The 27386-nt window shown below is 43.8% G+C and overlaps 7 protein-coding genes and 1 long non-coding RNA gene across 15 annotated transcripts; 3 read left to right on the plus strand and 5 right to left on the minus strand.

The window, feature by feature from the left end:
• The first annotated feature begins 237 nt into the window (after positions 1 to 237).
• LOC6605746 (centrosomal protein of 135 kDa) lies at positions 238 to 11285 on the plus strand. 4 transcript variants are annotated; one of them, XM_032717582.1, is made up of 13 exons: positions 238 to 428; positions 490 to 564; positions 968 to 1094; positions 1155 to 1307; positions 1391 to 2786; positions 2867 to 3077; positions 3137 to 3252; positions 9469 to 9594; positions 9741 to 9894; positions 9950 to 10074; positions 10271 to 10538; positions 10720 to 10905; positions 11003 to 11285. In XM_032717582.1, exons 1-13 carry the CDS (start codon positions 330 to 332, stop codon positions 11162 to 11164), a joined length of 3198 nt encoding a protein of 1065 aa, XP_032573473.1. In that variant the 5' UTR covers positions 238 to 329; the 3' UTR covers positions 11165 to 11285. The 4 variants fall into 4 exon arrangements, 2 of the variants coding, with proteins under 2 accessions (XP_032573473.1, XP_032573474.1); XM_032717583.1 differs by having other exon boundaries at positions 9968 to 10074; XR_004361681.1 differs by lacking the exon at positions 11003 to 11285 and having other exon boundaries at positions 10271 to 10663; positions 10720 to 10812.
• On the minus strand, positions 3372 to 8672 carry LOC6605744. Of its 4 annotated transcripts, XM_032717587.1 has the most exons (5): positions 7522 to 7641; positions 6062 to 6499; positions 4532 to 4875; positions 3750 to 4419; positions 3372 to 3504 (listed from the first exon to the last, which is right to left on the minus strand). In XM_032717587.1, the coding sequence occupies exons 1-5, from the start codon at positions 7560 to 7562 to the stop codon at positions 3480 to 3482; spliced, it is 1518 nt and encodes a 505-aa protein (XP_032573478.1). In that variant the 5' UTR covers positions 7563 to 7641; the 3' UTR covers positions 3372 to 3479. The 4 variants fall into 4 exon arrangements, with proteins under 4 accessions (XP_032573478.1, XP_032573479.1, XP_032573480.1 ...); XM_032717588.1 differs by lacking the exon at positions 7522 to 7641 and adding an exon at positions 8430 to 8672 and having other exon boundaries at positions 3372 to 4419; XM_032717589.1 differs by lacking the exon at positions 7522 to 7641 and adding an exon at positions 8582 to 8665 and having other exon boundaries at positions 3372 to 4419.
• On the plus strand, positions 4950 to 5651 carry LOC6605745 (E3 ubiquitin-protein ligase RNF185). Its single transcript, XM_002030525.2, has one exon. It carries the CDS (start codon positions 5103 to 5105, stop codon positions 5598 to 5600), a length of 498 nt encoding a protein of 165 aa, XP_002030561.1. The 5' UTR covers positions 4950 to 5102; the 3' UTR covers positions 5601 to 5651.
• A 9-nt stretch (positions 11286 to 11294) lies between the features above and the next one.
• On the minus strand, positions 11295 to 14504 carry LOC6605747. 2 transcript variants are annotated; one of them, XM_032717584.1, is made up of 3 exons: positions 13266 to 14279; positions 11616 to 13217; positions 11295 to 11510 (listed from the first exon to the last, which is right to left on the minus strand). In XM_032717584.1, exons 1-3 carry the CDS (start codon positions 14182 to 14184, stop codon positions 11320 to 11322), a joined length of 2712 nt encoding a protein of 903 aa, XP_032573475.1. In that variant the 5' UTR covers positions 14185 to 14279; the 3' UTR covers positions 11295 to 11319. The 2 variants fall into 2 exon arrangements, with proteins under 2 accessions (XP_032573475.1, XP_032573476.1); XM_032717585.1 differs by having other exon boundaries at positions 11616 to 14504.
• Positions 14505 to 14741: 237 nt separating this feature from the next.
• LOC6605748 lies at positions 14742 to 20132 on the minus strand. The gene is made up of 6 exons (XM_002030528.2): positions 19707 to 20132; positions 19253 to 19537; positions 18827 to 19192; positions 18044 to 18374; positions 16884 to 17694; positions 14742 to 16818 (listed from the first exon to the last, which is right to left on the minus strand). Exons 2-6 carry the CDS (start codon positions 19531 to 19533, stop codon positions 15038 to 15040), a joined length of 3570 nt encoding a protein of 1189 aa, XP_002030564.1. The 5' UTR covers positions 19534 to 19537; positions 19707 to 20132; the 3' UTR covers positions 14742 to 15037.
• A 782-nt stretch (positions 20133 to 20914) lies between these two features.
• On the minus strand, positions 20915 to 25755 carry LOC6605750 (protein disulfide-isomerase). Its single transcript, XM_002030529.2, has 2 exons — positions 25477 to 25755; positions 20915 to 22726 (listed from the first exon to the last, which is right to left on the minus strand). Exons 1-2 carry the CDS (start codon positions 25628 to 25630, stop codon positions 21390 to 21392), a joined length of 1491 nt encoding a protein of 496 aa, XP_002030565.1. The 5' UTR covers positions 25631 to 25755; the 3' UTR covers positions 20915 to 21389.
• On the plus strand, positions 25074 to 25756 carry LOC116801276. Its single transcript, XR_004361907.1, has 2 exons — positions 25074 to 25154; positions 25205 to 25756. It is a non-coding gene; the product is annotated as an uncharacterized LOC116801276 (long non-coding RNA).
• Positions 25757 to 26214: 458 nt separating this feature from the next.
• On the minus strand, positions 26215 to 27315 carry LOC6605751 (pyroglutamyl-peptidase 1). The gene is made up of 2 exons (XM_002030530.2): positions 26932 to 27315; positions 26215 to 26861 (listed from the first exon to the last, which is right to left on the minus strand). The coding sequence occupies exons 1-2, from the start codon at positions 27142 to 27144 to the stop codon at positions 26400 to 26402; spliced, it is 675 nt and encodes a 224-aa protein (XP_002030566.1). The 5' UTR covers positions 27145 to 27315; the 3' UTR covers positions 26215 to 26399.
• Positions 27316 to 27386: the final 71 nt, after the last annotated feature.

The raw sequence follows: 27386 nt of genomic DNA on the forward strand, positions 1-27386 counted from the left end.
ATTATTTAGCTAAGTCTGGTACAATCTTAAAAGGCTTTTATATATAATTGATTTTCAGCTTTTACATTTTATTTTGAATATAACGTTTTTTCTGGGAAATCGGCGGTATTTTTCATACGGTAATAAAATACTAAAACCAGTTTTCGATTGCTTTCTCTGCTGAGGTGTGATGGTCACATTCGATAACCGATATGTTTAAGTAAATATCGGTTGAAGTCCGGTTTTGTTTTGATTTGATTGAATAGCATTGTTTTCATTGCGCATTTTCTGAAATTTAGGGCACTTAGGAGAAAACTTGTGATTTTTTTTGCTGTTATTAGTGTTTTTCCATGAATATCAACGATGGCGACTTTAAAGACCTTCGCTGCAAACTGGACATCATGGGTTTCACACAGACGCTGCCCGTTTTGGCCATTCCACTGGTTCAGGTAACATTCATACCCTGGAATATTTAATTTTTGGCATAATCCTGTACCTTTTACATTGCAGGCTGTTTTCGGGGACCTAATCAAGACCACAGAATGTTTGAGGGATACGAAGAAAAAGGTGGCCGAGCTGCTGGAGGTGTGTATACCAAATGGGAGTATAAGACATTCGGGTTATCTCGATCATATATGTGTAACTATAATATTATTAAAATTTCTTACTGAAGAGATTGAGGTTGGTGCTGTTACGATTAAAAAGAGTTTGTCAATCTAGAAATAGCTGTCACATAAATATGATTATAATTGTAAGGATCCCATGAGAAACCCATAGTTGATGTTTCTTTTCAGTATTCTCATTCTATATATGCCCGATTATACAATTAATTTAAATCCCTAAAAATGAACGTGAAATACCTGCAATGATATTAACACGTTAGTTTCTTAAGCCTACGCTCTTTTTTATATGTTGTGCTCTTTCTTATATGTTGTGGTTTTCGATTGGTTGCTAAGCAAACCTTCTGTTGTGGTTTTCCTTTCGGCAGGAAAAGACCTGTTGGGAGCTGGGTGTCGAACCATACAAGTGTGACAACTCTCGCCTGCTGGCCGAGTGCAATGAACTGCATCTCCAGTTCTTGAGGGACAGGGAGGACTACGAGCTGCGCCTGTGTGGTATGTTCTAATCGATTTTAGTTTGATTTTCAACTACATCAGTGCCTTAAACACTTCCAGAGTCCGAGCGAAAGATCCGAAATCTGGAGTTGGATAAGCAGCACTTGCAGAGCCACAACGATGGGCTACAAAGCCAACTGGACGCTTTGCTCACCAAGCAAATGGTTTCATCGGTCACGCACAAAAAGCCGACAGCTGGCATTGGACGTCTGAGTAGGTCTAAGAAAGATATTTAAGTAGAATTGAACCTCTCTATTTGATTCACATTCGTTTTATTAAAATGATCTGCTTTCCAGCCAAAAAACCATTTATAACCACAGTGCGTTCGGGCATTGTGCTGCCAACTACACTGGGCACCAGCAGCAGTGCTCTTAAATGCACAAAATGCAATGCTGGGGTATTCCAGAAGACCACCACAACGACCAAAGACGGTGTGACAGTCACGCAAACCAGTGGCCAGGAGGAGCTAGACACGATGCAAAACGAACTTACGGCAGCCGGAGAACAACTGGAGTTCTTCAAGCGCAAAGTGGAGGCCAGAAATCGAGAGATTCGCCGCTTAAACGACATGCTAGCAGGAGGACGTCCTCTGGGGGCTTTGGCCAAGGATTGCTGTTACAAGGACGTGGGCGCCCTCTCCCAGGACATCGATCTGTTGCAACGCGAGAAGAGCGATTTAATGATGCAAGTTCGAGAATTCCAGGACAAGATGCACGATGCCATGCAGCGGGCTCTAAGCTCCGAGGAGGACAAAATGAAGCTCCAAACGCAGCTGGAGGAGCTCAAGGAAGCTGCTTTGCAAGTGGAACAGCAGGCCAATGCGGAGATCGATGCCAAGGAATTGGAACTTAGGCAACTGCAGTTGGAGCTTAAGAAGAAGGGAAAGGATCACCGACTGGCCGGTGGCTTTGCTTCCAACCAAAGTGACAAGCATAATCTTAATGAACGCCTAAATCTTTTGACTCGTCGTGAAGAGGAACTACAGGCCACAAATGAAAAGCATAAGAAGAAAATTCAAAAAATGCAAGCAAAGATAATAGAGCTGCAGAAGGAGCTCAAGGATCAGAATAAACATTCCAACGTCACCCTGGATGAAGAGAAAATACGCCTGTCATCAGAGCGGGACTTCTTCCAGAAGGAATACCTGCGTTTGATGAGCAAGTCCGGTTCCGAGTCGGAGATCGCCTTCTTGCATGCCCAAATTACATCAAAGGACGAGGAGTTAAAGGCCATGCGATCTGAACTGTTTCATGGAGGAAAGCAGCAGTTTTCCCCAACAAAAAGTGTGCAGTATGAGACAATGCCGCCCCCCACAGCTTCATCTATTACCTCCACCGTAACTAGCAATAGGAGTGACTGCGTCCAGGCGGCCATTGCAAGGGTGGAGCGGGAGCGAGATTGCGCCAGGTCCGAGCTTGAAAGGGTTCGTTGCGAGCGGGATACCCTGAGGGAGAAGCAACTGAGCACAGTTCAACTTCATGCCGATGAGCTAAAGGCGCTGCGCCTGCGAAACGAAGAGCTCAACGACCGCCTGCGGCAAATGGAACGCGATAATCGGGAACTTAACTCGGCTCGTCTGCCATCTGAAACGAATCTGGCGCTGCTTAAGGAGGACTTGGTGCAGATGAGGCAGCGTGTGGCCTCCATGCAAACCGAAATTGACCAACTAAAGGCCGAAAATGGTCAAATAACGTTAGTAACAATGGAATTGCTTACAGATAGGCTATCATTTATTTCTATCTTTTATTAATTTGTTATTTATTTATTGGCAGCATGCTAAACGATCAAAACGAGCGAATCATAGCGGATTATCAGAGTAAACTTTTGGTTGCCGAGCGTCAACGACAGTCGGCTGATGTGCGGGCAAGCACCTTGGACTCGAGCCGGGAATCCAATCGCAGCGAGGTAATCCAACTCCGCATGGACATAGGAGCTCTGCGGCAGACTTACATATCGCTAGAACACGAGAAGGATACGCTTCTGGTAACTCCAACTCATTCTATTTGCTAGACATATTAACACTATTTGTTCTGCTTTACTAGCATCAATTGGATACCAAAACTGAGCGGGCATACAAACTGGAGTATGAGCTAAAGGATTGCAAAGAAAAGCGGAATGCCCTAGAGCAGAATGTGAAGGACCTGGAGGATCAATTGCGGTGAGTGTGATAATTTTTTCGTTTGTGCTTTAGAACCAGATACCAAAGAGTTGCAGAATAATTGACTTCATTTTCCTGCTAATATTAAAAATATGTTATTTTTTCTAGACACTATATTGTTAGTCTTTCAAATTGTTTTATTTTCCTTATCGGGATTTTCCTTAAATACAACTCGTACATTAGTCGATGTAATACATTAATGGCACTGTCTCTTCCTATCGAACACGTTAACCGAATATTTCTAAAAACCACCTAAAAGAGAACAAAATGGTTAATTGAATAACAAGTGATCGAATCGATCCATAAACACTGAGCATGCAACACAAAAACACAGGGTAATAGGGGTGTAATGGGGAAAATTAGGTGGGCATGCGGTGGAAGAGTAGAAGTCATCACAACCAGACAGAAAATAGCTTGAAGATTGGGGATTTTAGGTGGTCCCACCAAGGTGCAGATCATTGAGAAACTTCGAGTTGAGTCGCTCGTTGGTTAAATACCTCGCCAGGCTGACACTCGGAGCGCTGCAGTTGCTCATGCCGCGTTGATCCGACTCCGAGGGCGTGTAACCCGGCCGGCAGACGCACTTTGCTCGACTGGCGTGGACCAAAATCGAGGTGCCATTCGTGGCTTGGGATTTCAGTGGCTCTAACCACTGACCCGCGCCGCAGGGTCCTCGGCTATACAGCTTGTGGCACTGCCCATTGATCTCCACCATTCCGGGCGTGGACTCGCATATATTCTGTTCCTTATCCGCACCATCTCCCGTGCACTGCTGATCCAGATTAGTGAGGACACCGGAACAACCGCACATTCCATTGTAGGAGATGCCATCGATGGATGGCCTGGCGGTGAAGTCGAAGATCACCACCTGATGTAGGGCACATGGGCCTTGAGATCCAATCCTGTAGCAAGAATCTTCCGCTGGGAAGTACAGGCGATTCTTGCCACAGAAGTTGCGCACACAGCTGGTTCCGTTGACCAGGAACTCATTGGGCCCACAGGGACCCCTTGTGTACAGGCGATAGCAGATGCCATCGCTCCAGGGCACATAGCCCTCCTTGCACTGGCACTGGGCACGCGGCAAAAGCTGCAGGGTGGTGCCCGTTGTCTCCTGGACCTCGTCGGGTATGCGGAAGATGTGACCAGGTGGGCAGGGACCAGGGGTGTCTGAAAAATTGAAGAACATTTAATACGATATAGGAGAAAATTATGGTGAGATGGAACAGCATTTCCAAGGCGGTAATTGCAAATTAACGGGTTATATTTAACCCAATCCTACCCAGCTCATAGCACATTTGATGCGGAGCATGATAGTGCGGCAAGTGCCGCTGGCAGTCGCATCGCCCGCCGGGCAAGAAGATGTGACCCGGCGTCGAGCAGGGTCCTTTGGTGTAGTGTTCATAGCAAGACTCCTCCGCCGGATAGTAGAACGAGGCCAACTCGCCAACATCCTCGCAGCGGCACTCGGCCAGTCCCTCCTCGTTGCGAACGAGAAGTTTTCCGCGGCTGCATGGACCCTTTCCATGCCTCGCATAGCACTTGTTGTCCCTCGGCCAGTAGAGCATGTCCTCCGGGCAATGCAGCGGTCGCTTGCACGTACCCCAACGGTTGCCGGTTGCGGTTCTGGAAAGGATTTGGATATAGTTTAGTTAACTTTTAATTGGTGTATACGACGCACATCATCCTATATGAATATGAACCCATTGGAGCGAAAGAGTTTTCAAAATATGGAAAGTCTGATAGATTATTGTTGATATCACATGAACTGTTGAGATTACTTCATTTTATTTTGAGAAGACGGTTAGACTTGAACAAAATTACCTGCGCTAGCAACACACACATCGGAAACAATGTCGGCTGAAATTACTTTCGATATGGACACCAAAGATGAATCGTTCTACGAGTGTAACATATGTCTAGACACCGCCCAGAATGCCGTGGTCAGCATGTGTGGTCATTTGTTTTGCTGGTCATGTCTGCACCAGTGGATATTGACGCAACCCGATCACACAGTGTGTCCCGTGTGCAAGTCGGGCGTGGATAGGAGCAAAGTAATACCGGTGTACGGACGAAATGATAAAAGGCCGGAGGATCCGCGGAATAAAACTCCGCCGCGTCCAACTGGCGTTTGGTCGGATTACAAAAATGATGTGGAATGTGGACTATTTTTGTATTTGATTTTTTGTTTATTCTTTCCCTATGGGTCCCTATCATTTAATCTGAATATTGACGAGCCACTCAATCCTGCTCCTGATCACGACATAGGGGATGGTCAGAACGCACTACTTCTTTCTAAGTTGTTTCTCTACGTGACCATTATGCTCATCATTTATATGATTTTAATTTAGCAAGAATAGGAATAAGATCAAAATAAACCATGATGGTGATAAATCAGTATAGCCAGAAAGATGTCGTTCCTTTACAAATTATGTTCAGTGAAGTTTTCGGATAATTAGCCATCAATCTTTTTAGTATTGTGTATCATTATGTAAAGCAAATGTAATGAAAAGTAAATATTTTAGGTTTTAAAAACGACAGGTTGTGTCGTAAAAGTAAAACTATATTCTCGAGAAGCAGTAATGAACTTTCGTTACGCATAAAAACGAGATATCAAAGTAGAATGCTTCCGCTATTGCTTAAGTGCACCAGAACTTTCTCTAAACTCATGATTAATGTTGAAACTCGAGTTTTGCAATCGAAATCAAAAGTTTTATACGACTAGAGAACGTGTAACCTTTAGGAAGTGAAAATGCGAACATGCCAGTTGCTTAATTCAAATAGCTTGAGCTAAGAACCGAACTCAACTCACCTCCTGACCTGATCCGGCACGGGTTGGAAGTACTCCTCGGGTTGGCAGGGTCCCCGTTCGTATAGCTTGTAGCACACATTCTCGTGAAGCGGACTAAGTGCAGTTCCCGGAGGGCAGCGGCACTCGGCTGCAGGTGCATCCTTCCGCTTGGCACTGACTGCGGTGGGACTGAGCTCCATGGTTGCCGGACATGGATAGCCGAGGGTGAAGATCTTGAAGCACTTCTTCAGAGGTGCCCAGTACAGCAACTGCCAGCCACCGGACATGCTGGCGCACGGATTCTGTGCGGGATCACTCCACGGAGGCGGCACTATTCCGGCCGCCACCTGCTGCGGATTCTGGCCGGTGGTCAGTAGGAGAAGCAGGCAGGTGAGAATGGAGCTGCCCGCCTGCAGAGCAGCCCAGCAGATGAGCACTTTGCGACGCCTCATGGTGAATCTGAAAATCGAAAGGGATTATATTGATTAGTAAACCAATCTACACATCTAAACAAGAAATAAATACATTTTCTAGGTCGAGATGCTAAACACTATAGATCAGAATTTAAAAATCTATAATGTATTGATACAAAGGTGTTAAAAAAGCATAATATTTTATTGTGTTGGACCATTAATAATCGATTTGTATAATGAATAGATTTCGGCATTTTTGAGGGTTCGTTTGCTTGAAAATTAACTATTGACTTAGCTTGAATTTAAGACATTAAATTAAATTAAGTTCGAGCTGTAGTAAGACCTTCCCCCTGCTCTTTGCAAGAAATCGGGGGTGGAAGCTACCATTAAACCGGATGATGGATGACTTTTCCATTGTGTCCGCTGCTGTTTAAAAATCAATTCACCGCTGCACCGGCGTAGGGTTTTAAAGCGGGTCCAATTGGAATTAGCCAACCCTTTGGGGCAACTGATTATCATGTTGGCCGGACCGCAGCGCAAAAAGAAAGGAAAAAAAAAAAAATGAAAACTAAAAGGCCAAAAACCCAAAACACTGAAAACCAGTAAACGGTTCGCGCGCGGTTAACCATGACCCAAATACCCATTTATCTTGACTTCTTTTCGCCTCAGCTGCCGACCGCTGGTCAGAAATCTTCTGCTCTTTTCCAACGGCTCGCTTAGCCCATCTTATGTAACCGGCCGCAAGATGATGAAACATGTGGCAGCCACAAACAGCCAGCGAAGCGATCACCACAACGCCGCCGCCGGACACGAAAGGTGCCACACTTGGGCGGTACGGATTGCGTGATTTGCGGCCCGTTTTGGATCGCTCTGCTAACCCGGCGGCGGTTGCATTGGCAACTGGTTTTTCATCTACGTCAGCTTTTCATTCTGGCCAACTTGGGATTCTCCGGCCCATTTACTCCACTCGAATTGGCATCTTTCGCAAGCTGTGTTGTTAACACACAGAAACTGGATTTAATGTGATCACCTTTATACAAATCAATTAAGTCGCTCTAGGTGTTTCACCTTTTGGATTCGCTGATCTGGTTTCCTTGTTCGTTTTGCATGTGTTTATGATTTATCCTATGATATTATTAAATATCGTTGGGATTTGTTTGAATACTTTTATCTTTTGGTCACACACTAAATGGATTTTAAAAAATATTTTGTTTGTTATGTGTATTTTCTGTTTATCTGGAAGTTTATAAGATGATTTCTTAACTTTTAAGAATTGTTTATAATTCTTGCTTTCCCGGATCTTTTGTTAAACCTATCATTAGATCACGCAACTTGCTTGTTAGCTTACTAACTTGATTTATTAAGGGTTGCGTTATAAACCTAATTAAGAAAATTAATGGGCTCATAATTGCAAGTGAAACCCTTATCAATTATGACCCAAAATTGCAGTTTACATTTGTTCGGTGCCTTTGTAGGCTTTTTATAAACTTTTTTGTGGGGCTTTTATTGCACTGCTTTTTCGGTTTCTATTGTTGGGTCCATTTGTTAATTTTTTGTAATCTTGCATAAATTGTTAAATATATTTTCATACTTTTTTTAGGCTCTCCCTCCACCTTGCTTTTTTCAATTAATTTACAAATATTGTTCAGTTAATTGATCCTTATAGACTATATAGCTAAACAACAAAAAATGATTTAAGAAGAAGTCCATGTGGAAGTATAATTATTGTTTGGTTATAAACTGTTCTGTTGTTTCACTGATTTAACACATACATTGCTTTATTGTTTCCCAAACTAGTTCTGTTTTTATTTGATAAAAAATAACAACACTTCACACAAAATCAGGTAAAAATCTGCTGTTTATATGGGATAACAATGGACTACTGAGAATTAACTCGAGCAAATATTTTTGGTTTCCTCTTCCACATTGTATTAATGCTGGCTTATCTGGAATGGAACCCTCATTTGCGATCGCACCTTTTGCAACTCGATGTGCAAACTGGTTGGTAGAGGGCTCAATTTGTTTTGATTTGGTTTCAGCAATCACGCACAATAACAAAAACACAGATATTCGCTGCACTTTTTCGATTGAGACGGTTGGTTGTTCCCTAGGACAGAACTGAACTGACCAACCGATGCAACTAAGCGATCGCGGCGTCCGTTCGCTTGGGCAGGTAACAAAAGTCTGAGCGAGCCATGGTTTGGGCCATGTTTTCACGGCATGAGCCAGCTCTTGAATGGCCCGCTCTTGCTGCCCATATCCGCTCTTTCAAAAGGTGAGGCCCAGTAGATAGATGTGTGTGAACGTGCTAACCGCCTTGGCCAAAAAGGTAACAACGAAATGTCAGTTTCTCTCTTAGCCATCTTAGCCATCTCAGCTCTGCGTCAGCGGCGGCAGTTACGGGTATTTGAACTTTGTTTAGCCTTAATGACGGACTGACGGACGGCGATGGATACGGCTGTGGCTGTGGCGATTCGATGGCGACTTTGACTGCCGTGTGTTCTTGAGCTTCTGGCCAAGTGCGGATGTGTGTGGCTACGTGCCTGGCATGGGTAGTTAATGCTAGATACTCCTATCCACTCGTGCACTGAGCATGATTCATTGCTACTTTTATCGCAAAGATTTAGTAAACAATTAAATCTATTCATTTGAATTACATATGTTTGCTGACTAAAGTACAAAAGCATTATGTTCTATAATTATTTGAATCTGTCGGATGAAACTACAAAAGGTCATCTAGAGTTCAGCTGGAATATTAAACAATGTTTCAAATCTTTCTAAAAATCGTTCTATAACCTTTTTGAAAACAAAAAAGTACTGCTGTTTGTATCCAAAGTTATATCTATTGCTTTCTAAAATTTCCCCTTTTTTTTGGTAGTGCACCTATTCAGTTAACCCCTCTTTATGGCCATCGGAAGAGGGTCAGGTTCTGGCAGACAGTGGCATTGATTGCGCTACGCCTTTAGCATTGATTCCAATTGATTTCCAACGATTCCCTCTGTCCCACCATTACAGAAAACTGGCCAACAGGAACCGGCAGCGCGACTCAGAACTGACGGAGACCTCGACGGAAAGTAAAACGCTGCGCCAGCAGATTGTGGCACTCAAAGCCAGTCGCGATGAGGCAATAGCAGAGAATCGGTGAGCAAAAAAGTCATTAGCGAGGTGAAGATATCATAGAACTGCTTCCGCGCTGGGACAAACCTTTTTTTCCCTCCGATCATTAGGGGGGTTTTTTTGTCCATGATTTTCCAATGAACACACACACCTAACTTGTTGCCCCACAGCCGGCTGGTGGACAAATTGAGCGATGCCCAAGTGGAGGCCAGGACGTTGCAAAAGAAGCTGACGGACTCCGAGCTTCAGGTGTCCAACATGAAGCAGCAGCTGCACAAGTACGTACAGGAGGTGAAGAAGGCCGAGGATTTGCTCATCCAGAAGGTTGGTTGATTACCATAATTAGTTCATAAGTCGAATCTCTCGAGTCGGTATACAGGTGTCCTCTAAATTCAAGGAAAAGGAGCGCGATGATATGCTGGATCAGTACCACTGTCTAACCCAGGGCCATGCTACCCTGGAGGGTAACAACCAAAGTCTGGAGTGCGAGGCGGTTGAGTTCAGGTGAGTTTCATTATTTATTAAATAATTTAAGATTCGATAGGACCTTGAGAACTAAGAGCTGTTAATCAAAAGAACTAAGTACAGCGGATAACACTTTAAATTAGTTTTAGCACGCAATAAAATTTAGAAGTACTTAATTGCATTAATTGGCATGTACATAAGATTTTATTACCAATTATTATATGTTTTTACGCAGACGACAGATCTGTGAGCTGGAGTGCGAGGTGCACAGCCTGAAGGAACAGCTGCAGCATCGCCAGTGCGAACTTCATGATATGGAAATGCAGTTGACCGCCGCCCGGGCCTCTGTGCGTTGTCTGGAAAGGGAGCTTGCGAATGCCCGAGATGACATCCGTGTCCAGAAGGTGGATTTGGAGGCGCGCAAGGAGCTGTGTGATAAGCTCGATGTGGAAAGAAGCAAACTCAATGCGGAACTGAATGATGTGAATGAAATTCGCAAAAAGGTGAGCTTCAGCTCCGGTCCGGATCACTTTCCGTATCTGTATCCTAGTTAGAACACTCTGCTGTAGTCTACCACGCTTTCTAACCATACTCTAACTATATAGATCTAACAAACTAAATTGCGCTTGTAAGTAGCTCTAATGGGTTTGCTATTCAATATTACATCAATAATTTTATCTACAGCTTGGAAAAGAATGCGAAAAACTGCGCGATGAGCTTCAGCAGAGCTTGGCCATTAATCAGGTCACCACCGAAACCACTGATCTCATGCTCGGGCGCTTGCACAATGATCAGCAGCGTCAGGAAGACGATGATATTAGCTCCAAAATTGAAATTGACCGACTGCAACGTCAGCTCCAACAAACTTTGGTAAGTTGCGGCAGTGAAGGTTTACCGCTTTACTAAAGCCTTTTTTTAAAAACCCCAATTAATGACTCAAATAATAATTATTAAATTTCCCCAAAAGGATCAGTTGCAGGAGGAGCGTGCCCGCTGTAGGCGCCACGAGGTGTTGGCTGAGAAGTTTGAGCAGCAGGTAAGCGATCTGCGTCGAAATCTCGCCGATGATCGTTACAATCAGGCTAGGACACGTGAGGTCAGCCCCCGGGTGCCATCGAAGACTCTTTAATTAAAAGTATATTTATGCATACGCTTCTTATTTAATTTGTTATCTCAAATTTATTGTTTGGCTGGGTTATCGAAATTGTAAAAATATAAGATTGTCAAAACTAAATAAAAATTTAATGCAACGACGGGCACGGTCATCTCGGATCGAGGACTCTCTCATTGAATGAAGCCACCACATTCGTTCTGGCACATGGTGGCCAAATTCATGTATGTCTGGTACATGCAGGGACAGCCATTAAACGAAGGTATTCGCATGTGATTGGTCTGCGGATGCGACTCATCGCAGCTGGCGAAGTCATCATCGCAGGTGGACTCATTGCACGTTTGCTCCGCAGAGCTGCTGGATCCTAAAGAGAAATGAAATAAACTTTAAAGTATAAAGTACCAATAATATGTAGTAGTATACATCCTAATATTTAGCACCCATGGAAAAGCTTCAGCGAATTACTTACTGCAAGTGGAGCTAGCTCCTGTATAATCCGTCTCATCGCCGTGATCTGATGTGTGGTATTTGAGGGCGCGCTCCCAATCGATGCGACTGCGACAACTTTCCTTCACATCCTCCTCCTGGGTCAGGCCCCCGTTCTCGTCCTCGAAGGTCACTGTTCGCGTGCGCTTTTCACAGACTGTCTCCAAAACTGAAAGTTGTCTTGGGGAAGACATACACGATCTTGGGCTATGCTGCTTACAGGACTGTTCAGGATGGTCTCCTTCACAATAAACACATTCAGTTGGAGTCTCCACACATCTCGAGGGTATGTCATTGGTGCAATGCTGTCTTTCCATTTGGAAAGAATCGTCATCAGTTCGAAAACAGTCAATATTTCCGGGCATATTTTGAATATACGTGGATTCAGAGTTTTTCTGACACTGAGAACATTGTGATTGAGCACTTAACGATAGATCTTCAGCTGGATTATTTCTATACGGACTGCTGCTCCGGGAATTTGCTAGAACTTTCCTAGAACTTTTATGAGAACTCAACGATAGATCTTCTACAGAACTATTTCTATATGGACTGTGGCTCCGGGAACTTGCGCCAGCTTGTGGAGGAGTCTGGGTAATGTACTCTTTTTTATAACTTTTATGTTGGCTATAAGATAGCGGTGGTGTCCGTGGACTATATGGATGAGTCTGGACTTGTTGCGGAACAGGCTGCTTATAGGTAATGTGCTGGATTTCTCCTTGTGTTCTTGGACTACCTTCCCTGCAATCCACCACCACGGAGTGTCCCTTTTCATGGACATGACCGTAATCTGATCTTTTTCTACTATTGCTTGAAGTTTCGTGTTTGGATCTGGCAGGAATACAATGTTCTTTATCGAAATACGTGCTTTTCATCACAGCTTTAGCAATTTCGCTTTCCATGGTAGCCATTGAATTATAGGGAAACTTTCTGGAATGAGATGAAGCTGCTGATGCAGGATTGAGCTGATCCCGAAACTGCTGGTGTTCCCGGCACACTTGACAGCCTTTATCCATACCGATATGCCACTCTGTTTGCGTAGGCCTCTCCCGACACGAACACTCCGTCTGGGTGTCCTTAGTTTCATGCATGGCTGAGGGATGCTGAGGAGGTGTCGAGGTATAGCTGGTGGGTCCTCTGCTTTGGACTGTAACTGATCGCTGAAATGGATAAGCTCCTATTCGCCTATCACCACACTTCGCATCTGGCTGCACACGCTTCTCGGAGTGCTCCCACTTTACTGCTTTATAATTATTGCCCTTCGACATCAAGGATTTGGATTGCTGGGCATGTGTGCGATTTGCATTTGTGGCTTCACCGCTCCTTTGAAAGCTTCTATCGATATGGGACTTAACTCGTAGGATTGCATCTGGACTGATGTACCCCATTTCCTCAGCATAACCATAACCATTGGTATAAGAAACTTTTTCATCACAACACCGATATGGAACACCATCTGGAATGGAAGTGCCAGATCCAATGTCGTCCAATTGGTAGTGAGCAGTTCTTTCTTTGCAGCGCAAGCAATCATGTTCAGTATCACCTTCAAATGAATATGAGTTCTCCGTAAAATGGTCCGTAATCCTATCTGAAAAACTATTATCCTCAAGTTTTGGTAATCTCGTATCTTCCTTACCCGCCATTCTTGTGTATGTGGGATTCGGATCCGGAGGCTTGCAATTTTGTTGATTATACAGATTGAAATATTCTTGGTAACTTTGCGAATCGATTTCATCCTTAAGTTCATCTGAGCAAACATTGGATGGCAGAGCTTTACAGGGGATTCCTTTCGAAGACGAAAAACGGCTGTCTATCGGCTTGCATTTCTTTTTTCCATGATCCTTGGTAGACTCGTGCTCTTTCTTCCGCTCAATTTTTATCGCTTTCTCAGGTTTTCTAAATTTATTGTGAACTGGTGAAGTAGCCTCCCTCTTAACATTACATTCCAGTTTTTTATTATTAAGGTACTTTCCACTTCTAGAGCGATTTCTTTTCTCCTGGCATTTAACTTGAGTTCCACAATCCTTTCGCCCCTTTGGTGCTACAGCACGTTCGATTCTCGGACTCCAGTGGCGGCAAAATACCTCTGTATTTAGATCGGTCACTAATCTTCCGCAAGTTGGACGCGGATACATGATATAAGATATTCCAAATTGTGTACCCTGATGGGGTGATGGGGTCCCTCCATTGAGATCACCGTAAGCACAGAAGTGTTGATGATACGCCATGTCGCAGTTGCCGGAGCAGTTGCCCAAGCAGTTGCAGCAGGGAGTAGTTCCATACTGGTTTTGGCACACAGATTGGATGCCTTGAGTACAATAATCGCAATTACAACAGTAACCTCCCCTGGCTCTTTTTTTATCGGCGTTTGGAGACTTATTCGTGACTGCGATTCCGATGGTGCGGCACTTGGCCCACTTAACATTCAGCTGAGAACCGGATGCAGGACTCCTATTGACGGACAGAGGACTCTCTTTCGCTTGATTCGCCTTCAAGCTCTGGCTCCAAGTCAGGTTTCTTACTTCCACCTTCTCCAGAGACGGAGTTTGGTTCATAGCTTCTTTGACTTCGAGAAAATGATTGCGAAAGCGCTCCAGTCTATTTAACTCATGGCCGATCCTCACGTTTAGGACTTCCACCTTCTGGAGAGTTTCTTGAATTTTCACAGAGGAAAATGAACTCGGCGCTTTTGGCTTTATCGAGGTGGAACCGGAAACTCTAGCCAACGGACGTCGGAAGAGTTCCCTTACCTTCGTCACCTGCGTGTTCTTTATGTAGATCCGTTGGGGTCCCTCGACCGAGACTCGCTCCTGTCGTTTCAGTAAATAACTGGGACCTGTGAAATATATACTATACTTTTCGACAACTTTTAAATAGTTTGCCTACATTCACTGGGTTTCTTCTCCATAGACTTTATTCGGCGTGATCGCAATCAATGTACACAGAAAATATATTCGTTTTGATTTCATCGGTATTTTTCTGTGATGTTTAAGGCTGTGCCTTTTGATTTAATTTTCATTTTTAATACGAGTACAAAACGAATAACGTGAATCGCCATTTTCTAAAGAAATGAAACAAACCAACCACTCCCCAAAACAGACAGATAAAAAGATGTTGTTTAGATTATTATTTTACGCACAATTTACACTAATAATTTCGTGTTATTTTTTAAAATTGACATGGATAATGCCGGGGATTTTAATGGGATAAGGGTATTGCAAAATATATGTAAGCTAAAAATCATAACGTTCAACAACTCCTAATTAACTTCAATAAACCTAATTATTACAGTGATTCAACAGTTTTACAGAAGTTTCTTCCAAAAAAATAATACAAATACTATTGCAGGCCAAGATCAATGGGATTGGATCGGCAACTGGAACTACAACTGGTCTGTGTGGGGGCTTCCTAAACTAATTCCTTTGAAGACGCATATGTCTCTGATCCACCGGCACTGTAAGAGCTGGTGGACAGGGGTGTGCTGACATCGCGACTTTCTCCATTGAGCAAGTACACAGGCACGTGGCTGGTCACCAGTTCCAGGTTGTGGGACGGCGAGATTATCGCAGTGCTGTCTTCGTCCTCGGCGACGCGAATGGGAGCAGCAATCTCCAATTCGTTGCCCACATCGGGCACCAAGTCCTGATCGAAATCGTAGGCGGGTTCTGGTGTCGGCTCGGCAATTGGCTCACCAACTGGCTCGGCAACTAGCTCAGCAACTGGCTTGGCAACTGGCTCGGCAACTGGCTCAGCAACTGGCTCATCAACTGGATCATCAACTGGCTCAGCAACTGGCTCGGTAACTGGCTCGACTTGTTGTTCATCTGGAGCTGGCTCAGGTTGAATGGGAGAGGTATCTAGCGCAGGATCTGTCTCAAACTCCAATGGGTAATCTATTAGCCACTGCTTCTTTTTCTTATTCTTTACGTGCGTCCAACAACGTCCCTTGAATCGCCGTCTTCGCTTGCGCCTTTTGCCGTTCGGTGTGGGCGTACATTGCTCGTCAAACTGCTCTTGACTGAGTGAGTGATTCTCATCGTGCTCCTGCGGCTGATCTTTCGACAGCTGTTGATCCGTTTCCCGTTGCTGATCTTCCGCTTCCTGGTCATCATTTTCTATCAGATGTTGCTCTTTCTCTGCCAACGTTTCATTCTCAACATGAAGATGTAATCCCTCCGCCAGTTGCTGATCCTCTAGCAGAGGAGCTACTTCGTGTGACTCTTGTTCATCATCCATTTGCTGATGCTCTTCCTCGTGCATCGCCAATTGATGTTGCTCCTGTAGCAGCTGCTCTTCCAAAAATTGTTGATGCTCCAAATCGAGCTCTCGTTGCTGCTCACTTGGCGCTTCAGGAGCATGGTGTTCCTCCACTTTATCTTCGTCAACCATTTGGCTTTGCGATATTATAATTTCTTGTTCCCGCAAATCATTTTCGTTTTCTTGCTCCTTTTGCACTTTTTTGTGTCGCTTTCTCTTAGGCTTCTGCGCCTTTTTTTGTTCCTTTAATTCTCGATCAGGATTCATAGAAAGTATATGCTCTTGGACACTGGGTGCTTCTTCAGCTCTGAGTGACCGTTTATGGCTCTTGAGATTACAACGTTTCAGTCTTATTATGGGCAATTTATGCGGTGCAGATTTCCGAATAGTGTCGAGATCCTGCTCCAGTTGCTGTACCTCGTTTTTCCGCTTCGCATTTAATGCGCGAAGCTTCCGACATCGCTTTGTGGCCTGCTTCAGCATATTAGGCTTATCGTCCTTCTTTTGCACTTTTTGGCTGACTTTTCGATTCTTTTTCTGTTTCTGATTATTCAACCTGCGTCGTCGGATATTCTCGCGCTGCAGAGTTAGCAGGTGATTGTAGTAGCTCACTTCATCAACAGCTGTCTTGGAGAAACAGCGACGACTGTAATCCGAATCGGCGTTGGAGTTATGGTTGTCAGTTGATGCACTTCGTATCTGGCAGGGACTACTCGAACTGTGCGTGGAAGCTGGCGGCGTGGGCAACGCCACTCTTTGTCCTCGTTGCGTACTCCGGATGCGGGTGGGTGTGGCCGAGATCTTTGTGGGTGTACTACTGGAGGCGTTGCTAGTGGTGGGCGTTAACTGGCTAGTCGCATTTTCAGCATCACTCCTGGCTTTGATCTTGGCGTCCAGTTTGGCAAACATTTTCGCACTGGCCTTTCGGTGCTCTGTAAGGATAAGAAATGTAGATTAATAATACAGTAATTGTATATATATATTTATATTCCTTTACCCTCTTTCCATCGTTGTGATTCTGTGGCCTTGGACAAAGATGGCTTGTACTGCTTAATGGATGGCTTCTTGGATGCGCCTGTCTTGGCGTTCGGAGTGGTCGCACCCAAGTGCCGGGGACTGAAGGTAACCTGTTTCTTTAGCAGCGAAGACTCGCTGCAGTTGCTGTTTTGACTAGAAGTTTGACGGCAGTGGTAAAGTGGGGTTCGTTGTCCGCTGGCATAGCTGGCATTACTGCTTTGCGGGAAGAAGCCGTGGCTGTGGGCGCCTGAGTATTGGTCCTCCTCTACCAGATCCTGCTCCTCGTCGTCCAACGTTTGCACACACTGATCGACAAGATGTGGCGCCGTGGTAGACACCAAATGAAGACTATCCCGGCGACAACTATAGCTGTTCACAATCCGCGGAACTGTGTAGGTAGTGGGTGGAAGCACAGTCCTTTCATAAGTCCGCAGATTGCTGGGATAGATCCGAGTGACGGGCACGGAGTCGTCATCGCCGAGGATCGTTGTCGATGTCTGATTAGCCGAATCGTTTGAATTGGAGTTCGAGTTGATGCCATCTACGTTGGCAGGCACATTAAAGTTCACCGAAAACATCTCTACATCATCGTCAGAGTCACGCAGCTCTACAATCTCCATTGAGTTGTCAATGCCGCTAAACAGAACGTTGGCGCGCTTGCAGGGCTCCAACTGGCGAGCATTCTGGCAGAGATTCTGGAGGAAAACGGGCGGATGATTGTAAATTGATGATGTCGGCGTACCCGATATGTCCCACATCGGGCAGCTGTCCTCATCATCAGAACTGAGCACCTATGCAAAAGAAGATCATCAAAAATTATTAGAATATTCGTTCGAAATTAATGCCTATATAAAGAAGTGTTCTTAGGCACTCAGTTGAGGTTGTAGTCATTTTGGAACAGCAAAGTGGGGCCAGCGACTGCCCGTCACGCGACTAACTGCGCCGGCTGTGGCTTTTGCCCCACTCGCTTGTCCGAATCAGACCTTTTACTAAGACATCATAGTTAAGTCAATACGAGCAACACAGTGAAGCATTTTGGTTTAAAAACTAAAATCCACATTCCATACTGCTTCACAGTGTTCCTAACTTAAGTTAATCTTCGAAAGAAGATTTGCATGAAAGTGAAAGTAGCAAACTAACCACTTCGTTGGACTGCGGCGGTCGATTGTCAACCTTGCTGACCACATGCAAACTTGTGCAACTGCTCATTCGCAGATGATTTAATATGGTGCGCGTGGCGGAATTCTGGTCCGTAAACTTTGGCAAGTAATGAGCATAGACACTTTTTATGGCCAGGGATCTTGAGGGCCTCATGAACTTTTCGGCGAACTGCACGATGCGCTCCTTGACTGACTCATCCGACTCCAGACGCTGCCAGTAGTAAAATATGAGTATGTATTCGATGTAGAGTTTATCTGGCAGTTCAGCTTGTATCATAACGCTGGGTACGGACCAGTGGGGAAAAAGGCGGCTGCAAAAGAAGGAAAAGAATATTGAAACGTTTTGGGACCACATAAGCCAAATACATCCATTGTAATGTTGAATTGTTGAAAGGCAATGGAAAAGATTGTCAGGAGCTGCTAATAATTTCCAAGTGGTATTATTAGATGATAAGTTTTTTAATGTTCATTAATTAAACTTGTTTTTTAAGAAAAAAAAACAAAACGCGTACTTTTTTAAAGAACTCATGGCATAATTATCATGCCCCTAGTTTAAGCATTTCACTTTAAACTAATGGCTTATCGGTTCTTTAATGAGCTCTTATAAACAAAGCTAAGAGAGATCTGTCGATAAGAAGTTGTAAACTATATAATTGTATACTATATATGTATGTATGTATCTGACTCATTGAATGCGTAGATGCCATACAAGTGTAAATTGAGTAGTAAATGTTTTTCACTTGAGTCGAACAAAACCACCCACCTGTACAGCATGGACAGAATGCTAGCTCTGTTGAAGAGCTTGGGTGCAGCGAGGAGAGTGCGCAGCACGTGCTCCCGGTGGACGCCGGCGCCACCATCTCCGTACTCCACGTAGAGCTTCAGGCAGCTGTTGATCCGGTTGATGATGACCTCCTCCTTTTCCACCGGCTCCTGAGCGGAGCAGAGTTCGCAGGATATGTAAAAGCCAACAATATTGCACATGCGTTGCCTGTAGCTCTCGTCCCGCTGCAGCGCTCGACCCTGAACCATGGTGTGGATGACATCAGTGAGGCCGGTTAGGATTCGCGCCAGCTTGCGGCACTTAAGGGGCAAATACTGAGCTCGCTCAAACTCTTCCCGAATGGCGCTAAAAGATTAATTGCGTTTGTCATTAGTTTCTTCTATGTGCAAGTGTATCTGTGCTTACCTCTCGTACTGCATGAGCAACCGGGCCATACGCTTATCGAAGCTATCATCATTTAAAGCAGCAATGGCATCGAGAATCTTCCTCCGCGTCTCATTCAAATGGCCAAACTCAGGCTCCGGCTCGGGCTCCGTTTGCGAATCCGGTTTGTTGCTTTCCGGCTCCCGCCCCGGATCCGGCGATACACACTCGGTATCATCGGCATTGGCCAACGTGCTGACCTTGTCGAATTCGTCCAGCGTGCTGCCGCTGTTCCGCTTTCCGTTCCCGACCAAGCAGCTCATGGTGCTACCAGCCAAAGGGGAAAAACAGTTGAAGAAAGGTATTCATGCAAATTGATGAAATCGAACAGGGCCGAAAATAACTCGTTGTTGTTGCAGTGAAAGTCGGAGCGCCCCCCTTGCCACTTCACCACTCCGACACCAACGAACAAATGACCAAAAACCGAAAGACCTACCAAAAATTGTGTTTTTCTGCCAAGAAGGAACGCTCTACACGGGCAATTTCGATGTGCCGCGGCAAGTTACTATCGCACTGCACACCTGAGCGGGTCCAAACATATTATCTTTGTAATATGTGCACTGTTTATATATACTTTTTGTATTTCGGGCAGGAGCAGTACCGATTAAGAGCTTCGTCGGATGAATATTGCGTTCATGCGGTGCGCAGATGCCGTTAATCGCACATCGTGATTTCTCACTTTTCATGATGTGGTGCAGGACTCGGAGCTCTTTGTTTTTCTATCTGAATTAAATACTATCTGATCAGCTGGAATATGTGCTTTATTCGCATGTGTGTTTCATGAGCTCGCCGCACGTAATTATCCATATATTCAAGTACACTTTTGAATGGTTTCATCTCAATGCGTAATTCAGGACAACGTGGAAACGAAGCTAGCAGATGCCGTCTTTATTTGGGCAGTGTTGGAGAGCGTCGTCCTGTTGCCGATACATGTACTCGAATTCACGAATTTCACTCGGTAATAATAATTTGTCGTTTCATCGTACAGATGCACAAGCAAATTACTACAATACATTTCACAAGATACTACTACCATTTTTGTATAATTTACATTAAAAGTTATAATGTATAATATGTATAATATGTAATTTCTTCACAGTTTTTATTTTAGCTCTGACTCTATTATTTTGATTCGAAACACAATTACCAAATTCATCGTCTTATTTAATTTTGTTAGGGAAAATTTTGTAAGTTCCTTAATCAGTATAAGCTACTGTATAAACAGGAAATTTGAAATACGAGAACAATAAATAATTTTCTAAATTACACAGCACTACACAAGCTGCTAGTCCTCGGTATCTAGTATCGATATTTTTGGAACTATCGAAACCAGAAAAACACACATTTTAAATATTTTTGTATTATACATAAACGTATTTTTAGTCACAAGTTTATTCCTTTAAATAAAGAACACTATTTTTTTTTACTAACGAACACGATATTTACAAAATGGTCAAGGAAGATCAAATTTCGATAGCGATAAGTAAGCGGCAAATTTAAATTTGACTAATCTCAAAACTGAACTACTCGTACTGTTAACGTAAAACTCTCACTTAACGTATATAACTCTCACCAATAAAATTATAAAAATCCCCCAAAACGATTTTAAATATTCCCATCCGTTCCCTTAAAAAAACAATGCAATTGTTTTAATGTTGTTACCAACTTTATTTGTTACGTTCTTAATCAGTTCTTTCAATGATTCTAAAAATTCCAAAATAGAAAACTTATAGAATTACATTTTAAATTTTATCGTTTTCTTTAATTCTTCATTAAAACTGAATTTTAAGTTCATGCTAACAGCGGACGTGTAATCATCGTTATCTGCGTCGCAAATGTACTACATACAACGGAAGTATGCGAATAAAAACCGTGGGCGGGCAAAAAGCTTCGATGGCTACACTGGCGACCAGCTGACCCCATCCTCCGACTGATAAAAACTCAGCCGGGGAATGGGGAAACTCCGGTGGCCCACATGAGCCGAAACTTTAGAAGTAAACTACAGAATGTACGTTGCTAGTTGTGGCTTTTTGTTGTTTGTTACACGGATGTTTCTGTTCATAGTTGTTGGATTTTTGTGTGTGCAGATGTGTGTGTGGGCGTGTGGTAATTGTTGGATTTACAACTCGTCCTTCTTGGGCGCCTCCTCCTCCTCCTCGGTCTCCTCGACGGGCTCGGAATCGGCCACCTCACCGTTGGCATCGAGGAACTTGACGAAATCATCGAGAGTCCTGTCCAGGTTGAAGTCGATGACCTTGTTGTCCTCCTTGCGGAAGTACTTGATTGTGGGGAAGGACGAGATCTTGATGCTCTCCAGCTCGTTGGCAGTGGAGTCCATCTTGGCAATGACAATGTCCTCATTGTCCTTGTACTTCTCAGCCAGCTGGTCGTAGATGGGGGCCAGCTGCTTGCAGTGTCCGCACCATGGGGCGTAGAACTCAACCAGCACGCTCTTGCTCTTGTCCAGGGCAACGCTCTCGAAGTTGCTGGAGACCAGCACCTTGACGGGGTTCTTGTCCCAATCCTCGGGCAGCTCCTGGGAAAGGAGGTGCTGCTTCAGCTTGCCGTCCAGGAACTTCTTAAGGAAGGCCTCGATGGTCTCGGCGGACAGATCGTTCGATTCGGGCTTGTACTTGGCCATGTCCTCTTCCAGCTTGATCAGACGGATGGTGGGCACCTCCTCCTTGTTCATGCCGAAGAACTCGAAGATGCGGGTGTGGTCCTCCTCGTCGGACGAGATGGTCACGAACAGGATGTCATCGCGGTACTTCTTGGCGATCTCCTTCAGGGGATCGACGTACTTCTCGATGTGACCGCCCTCCCTGGACACGAAGAACAGCAGATGCGACTTGATCGAGCCACCGAAGATCTTGGAAGCAGATTCGTGGTTGAAGTCAACGATCAGGGGCAGAGACTGCACTTGGGCGAACTTCTTCAGGTTTTCCTCGTTCAGCTCACCCTCGAACACGGACTTCTTGTCGTCGAAGGGCTTGAATAGAACCACTCCATTGTCCTTAGCCTCGTACTTGGCAATCACATCGGCATTGCTGCTCACACCGAAGACGAACGAGTCCAGGGCGTTGGCGACTTTGGTGAAGGTCTTGGCCTCCTCCGATTCCAGGTCCTTGAAGAATCCAATGATGGCGATCTCGTTGTCCTTAAGGAATTGCTCGGCATCAGCGACGCTGGTCAGATCCTTGGCTGGTGGGCCGGTCTTCTTGGTCACCCAGGCAATGATGTCAGCGGCCTGGCGGCCACCGCTGTACTCCACGGGATTGCCGCTGCGGAAGAACTTCAGAGTGGGGTAGCCACGGACTGCGTACTGCTCGGCCAGCTCACCCTCGACGGTGGCATCGACCTTGGCCAGCTTGATGGGCGACTCCTTCTCGGCCAGCTGCTGGGCAGCCTTGGCGTACTCGGGAGCCAGAGCCTTGCAGTGTCCGCACCATGGGGCGTCTGTAAAGATCCAGAAAAGAAACTACAGTTAGCAAACGAAAGACTATTCATCAAACTTGGGAGAGCTTATAAACTGGTTTGCAATTAGGCCACTTAATAGAAAGTAAAAAGGCATACCTGTTATTAGTTCTAGAACTGAATAATAACAGCATTAATTGCTCCTAGATTTGTATTTTGTCGAGGTCATCTTGATCTTTTTATAGATCCCAACAATATATAATTAATTAGCTTTTAATTGAATTGTGTATTTAGCTTGACTTATAAATTGTAAGAGCTTGAACTTGTTTTTTTTTTACTTTTTTTTCTTCTAATTTTTAACTTTATTACCAATGTAAATTTACCATCATGTTGAACTTTTTATTATTATTACACATAAATTAAATAAAGATCCAGATAAACTTAATTATTTGTACTATGTCAACTGTAAAATATCAAATTTGGTTGGTAAATTGAATTAAAAGCTTGACTGCCTGGGATAAATTGTTTTAAAATTGTAATCTGAACTTTGGTTCTAATGGGTTTCATTAACATACGGATGACTATCATCAGAAGACTTCATCAGTTTCTATGTCATGTAAATGAATCGAAATTATTAAGACGGAAATTAGATTATATATTCTATACCCTTTTGTTGACTATTAAGCCGAGTGTAAAGTTTCAAACTATTAGCGACAATTATGCGCTAGATTTGCCACGGATCTGGAGCAGCGCCTCTAGGAATGAGCGCGCTATAACATTCAGCAGATGCTGTCATTATGCAAATTCCACGTGTTGAATTGCCATTGCCCAAGTGCAGCTCCTCGGAGCCACGACTGCAATTAGGTACGCATCCACGCACTCGAATTTGAATGAGAACTGGGGGGCACCAGCAGTTTTAGATGACATAATGCCCGGCTTGACAACGTTCACAATCGGGATTGTCGTATTATACATATTGAATGCCGCCTTATCGCCGGCTTCTTGCGTTTTGTCTATAGCTGCGGCTGACGTGGCCCTGGCATTGGTTCCGCTTCCACGAACATCTTTGCGTTCTCTACAGGAGATAAGAGCCCAGCCTTGGAGGCCATTATCGACCTGGGTGACGTTGTCACCACCTCCAAAAAAAGAAAAAATTAAGGTGCAAAATGTGCAAAAGTTAATTAAGCAAACACCGAGAGAAACGCTGGCATAAACAAACACACAAGTCCGCCATATTGCTGGCAACCAAAGATGCCAGGCTAGCATTTCTGGCGGTTTAACGCCGAATGGGGGGACTTTTTAGTATCTCTGATTTACGTTTATCTCTTGAGTGCTTGTGTTTTTAACGCTTGGTCGATAACAAGATTGATTTTTTTGAGTTGTCATTAGAAGAACATAAAACTTCATTGAAGAAGATTATGGGACACAGTGGGTCTTACCTAAGGATTTCGTTATTTAAAAAGAACATATCTTACAGTTAATAACGCCCAAAGTATTTAAAAATTGTTGTCTTATCTAACAAATGTCAAAGTTGAGAACACCTTGGAAAATATATGAACAAATAACAAATAAAGTTTAAGGTTTGTGTAATTAGTTTTTCAGCGTGTTCACTGTTTATGCTCAAGTTGTATATATTATTTCTAAAAATGTGATACAAAATAACCGTTAAGAATATTTTGCAAGCCGTTTGTAGGCTTTAAACACATGCAAAATAATATTAAATACAAATATTTTCTAAAGATCTCTCAGATCTCTTTTTAAATGAACATTATTAAATATTTTACAGCAGTATATAATTTCACCTATTTCCCAGTTCTAGCTACTTTCTAGCTAATTCCCATGCACACTAATCTGTTGCTCGTGTAGAGCATCACTGGCGACGCAACACCGTTAGGCACGCGCAGAGACGCAAAAGAAAGAGTTGAATGAACTTTCCAATGCGTGGCCGTTGCGCCGCCGTGGAAAAAGGGACAGAAACCAGATTGTAAGTGAGAATTAGAACCAAAAAATCCAAACAGAACGAACCAGAGAACGCAAATGGCGAATAAAAAGTGGTTTGGTTTGCTTAGGATAACCTAGATTCGTGGGAGGAGGAAAGAAGCTCGACAACTTTTTGTTGCCTTTTGTTTCCATTAGAGATTCTCAGTCGGAGATTATTAAAGCGGATGTGTGATATGCTGTGGCCACGCCCCACGGGCGCAAAGTTAGAACAATAAGTAGAAATTTCGATAAAACGCGAAGCATATGCTGCGCACAACTTATTGTTTCCTTTGGCATTTAGTATTTGCAAGAATACGAAATTATAGCAGGTTTATGGCGACAACAATAACAAGTAGTGCTGCAGTATAGGCTATAAGGCCTTCTCGCTTGCGTGCACAGGTGCGGAAAAGAGATGGCACTTGCGTTTGAGAGAGCGCGCTCCTCCCCGCCCCTCTCATAAACACAAGATGACGCGAGAGAGATAAAAACGGTTAAACAAACGATAAATTTGCTGGAAAATCAACTAAACAAATTTTCCAGGCCGCCGATTGGAACTAGTCAGTCAGTTGGCCGATTGATCAACTAGGATTTGCCGTTCAACATGATAGTCCAGATTCGAAGTCAACAACAACTGCCACGCAGACAGATTTTCTCCGACGCTTTGAAAGACCACGTAGCCGCTAAGCCGCATGAATCAGCGGGTGCGAGCGAGAGCGCGCTAGCGGCCGGCGCATTTCGCATTTCGATATTCGATTTTTGCCACATTTTGTTGAGATTTTCGTGCCTTATTTTCGATCTAAGCATGTACTTACAGAACTCGACCAGCACGAACTCGTTGTCGGCAATCAGCTGCTTGAAGTTGTCCACAGTCGCCACCAGAACGCCCTCCTCAACTTTGACCTCCGCCTCGGCGGAAGCGGCCACGTAGGACGCCGCCAGGAAAAGTGCACAGATCAGGAATTTCATTGCGGGCACTCGTCGTCGTTTGATATTTAATGAATCTATTGCCCTGTGTGGGTGCACACTCGCCAACCAAAACTGGGATTCGAACTGCGCTGAACTTGCCCGGTTGCAAGTAGAAATTCAAATGAATTCGAGTGACAGTGAAACGCAGAGATATATACATATAAAGTTGAATTAAGTGAGGGATTTTTGGTATTTCTCTACAAATTTCCGATATATTTTACTAATATCGATATGTGTCCATGCATGGGCATTCAACTGTAGGTGGCGCTTTGTTGCCCAAAGGTTGGCAATCGTCAAAGGTAAATTTTTTTAGTTTTGAATCTATTTTATATATTTAAAGTTTTGTACTTTTTTTTATTTGATATATTAGGGTTTTTTCGAATGCCATAATCCTAAAATATTGCGATATAAATAGTATCGTATTGTATTGTCTATGAGTTAACTTAACATACATATAAAGCAATTTGTAAAGGCCTTATAATTCTCCCTTTTTAATTCAGTTTTTTTGTTAAATTTTATTTTAAATACTTTACGTCATTTTCTTAATGTCATTTACCTTTTTTAAAATAAAGGCTGGTGTTGTGTAAACGCGAAAAAGACTGTGTAATTATTATTGCAGTTGTATTGCTTTTCTGTTTCATTGTAACATAAAGTAAATATGCAATATTGTATCTTAAAAAGAATAAAACTCTTTTCTTAAACAACTTAACAGCACACAACTGTAAATAATTCACAAAAAGACAGACATTGGAAGAATATATTGCGGAATTCAGGAGTCAAAAGCGACCACCTGTTGAATGCATTGTTCAACTATGCTAAATAGTATTTCCGAAGTCTTAACACTACTAAATGGCCTATCTACAGGTGGTACGTGGACAAATAGGCTCCGTTTTCTGTCCATATCGAGCGACTTCAGATAGATATAGCCGCAGAGAAAGTCACCCACATTTTTGGATGCCCTTGTGGCGCTCAGGGATTTGAGATTATCATTATGTGGCGCCTGCTGTGTGGGTGCCACGCAATCGGCGCAATTCTCATTTACAACCGCCACAATCTTATCCACATCTAATTCGGTCTTCAAGACATTTGCATGTCCATTGTTGGGTAGTTCGCAAGTGCCGTTGGCCAGTTTTTTATCACAATTATCAGCTCGGCGGAACTTGTGATTGTACGCCAGCTTCTCGATGTACACACATTTGGCAACGCCCGAAACACCGACATGGATAACAAGCTGTTTTTTTTTTGGAGAAAGATGATATCATAAGGGGTCTATCTATTTATGGTTCAATTGCGATGCTTACATATGGCTGGCGTTTCCAAATCTCCGCCACCGCCTCGTCCACAGCCCCGTATTCCACCGAAACCAACCGCTTTTCCAGATCATATTCTATGCCATCGTGGGTTAGGATTTCCGGCAGCAGTTTCACTGCTTCCCAGCTGGCGTTGACCGCTTCGTGACCGAGGAATGGTCCAAATCCAGAGACCACAATGAGCTTTCGATCCGACGACGCCATAACAAACACCCCAACTAAACTAAGCCCCCCACCAACAACAGAACTATCTTAAATAGCATATGATTTTTATCTTCTTCTTCAGCCTTTGAATCATGCGTTTCAAATGTTAGCGACGATGGCGGAACGGTGGAATTTGGAGCATTTAGAAGTTTTTTATTTATATTTTTTGGTTGCTTATAGGTGAATTAACATTATTGTATTTCTATTTTTTGGAATCCACTTTTAAATAACGGAAAAATAAT

The sequence above is a fragment of the Drosophila sechellia genome, chromosome 3L, assembly GCF_004382195.2.
Source record: "Drosophila sechellia strain sech25 chromosome 3L, ASM438219v1, whole genome shotgun sequence".
Taxonomy (NCBI): Eukaryota; Metazoa; Arthropoda; class Insecta; order Diptera; family Drosophilidae; genus Drosophila; species Drosophila sechellia.

What these genes read in the sequence shown, in the direction of transcription:
- LOC6605746 (XM_032717582.1), top strand. Translation starts at nt 330, where the DNA reads ATGAATATCAACGATGGCGACTTTAAAGACCTTCGCTGCAAACTGGAC. An exon ending in CTACGAGCTGCGCCTGTGTG is followed by an intron (nt 1,095 to 1,154) that starts GTATGTTCTAAT and finishes AAACACTTCCAG; the next exon opens with AGTCCGAGCGAAAGATCCGA. An exon ending in GACCTGGAGGATCAATTGCG is followed by an intron (nt 3,253 to 9,468) that starts GTGAGTGTGATA and finishes CCACCATTACAG; the next exon opens with AAAACTGGCCAACAGGAACC.
- LOC6605745 (XM_002030525.2), top strand. Translation starts at nt 5,103, where the DNA reads ATGTCGGCTGAAATTACTTTCGATATGGACACCAAAGATGAATCGTTC.
- LOC6605744 (XM_032717586.1), bottom strand. Translation starts at nt 7,562, where the DNA reads ATGCAAAACGAACAAGGAAACCAGATCAGCGAATCCAAAAG. An exon ending in CAGATCAGCGAATCCAAAAG is followed by an intron (nt 6,500 to 7,521) that starts GTGAAACACCTA and finishes TTCGATTTTCAG; the next exon opens with ATTCACCATGAGGCGTCGCA. An exon ending in GTGCCGGATCAGGTCAGGAG is followed by an intron (nt 4,876 to 6,061) that starts GTGAGTTGAGTT and finishes AATCCTTTCCAG; the next exon opens with AACCGCAACCGGCAACCGTT.
- LOC6605747 (XM_032717585.1), bottom strand. Translation starts at nt 14,184, where the DNA reads ATGAACCAAACTCCGTCTCTGGAGAAGGTGGAAGTAAGAAACCTGACT. An exon ending in AGGAGCTAGCTCCACTTGCA is followed by an intron (nt 11,511 to 11,615) that starts GTAAGTAATTCG and finishes ATTTCTCTTTAG; the next exon opens with GATCCAGCAGCTCTGCGGAG.
- LOC6605748 (XM_002030528.2), bottom strand. Translation starts at nt 19,533, where the DNA reads ATGAGCTGCTTGGTCGGGAACGGAAAGCGGAACAGCGGCAGCACGCTG. An exon ending in ATTCTGTCCATGCTGTACAG is followed by an intron (nt 18,375 to 18,826) that starts GTGGGTGGTTTT and finishes CTTCTTTTGCAG; the next exon opens with CCGCCTTTTTCCCCACTGGT. An exon ending in ATCACAACGATGGAAAGAGG is followed by an intron (nt 16,819 to 16,883) that starts GTAAAGGAATAT and finishes TTATCCTTACAG; the next exon opens with AGCACCGAAAGGCCAGTGCG.
- LOC6605750 (XM_002030529.2), bottom strand. Translation starts at nt 25,630, where the DNA reads ATGAAATTCCTGATCTGTGCACTTTTCCTGGCGGCGTCCTACGTGGCC. An exon ending in GTTCGTGCTGGTCGAGTTCT is followed by an intron (nt 22,727 to 25,476) that starts GTAAGTACATGC and finishes GGATCTTTACAG; the next exon opens with ACGCCCCATGGTGCGGACAC.
- LOC6605751 (XM_002030530.2), bottom strand. Translation starts at nt 27,144, where the DNA reads ATGGCGTCGTCGGATCGAAAGCTCATTGTGGTCTCTGGATTTGGACCA. An exon ending in TTTGGAAACGCCAGCCATAT is followed by an intron (nt 26,862 to 26,931) that starts GTAAGCATCGCA and finishes AAAAAAAAACAG; the next exon opens with CTTGTTATCCATGTCGGTGT.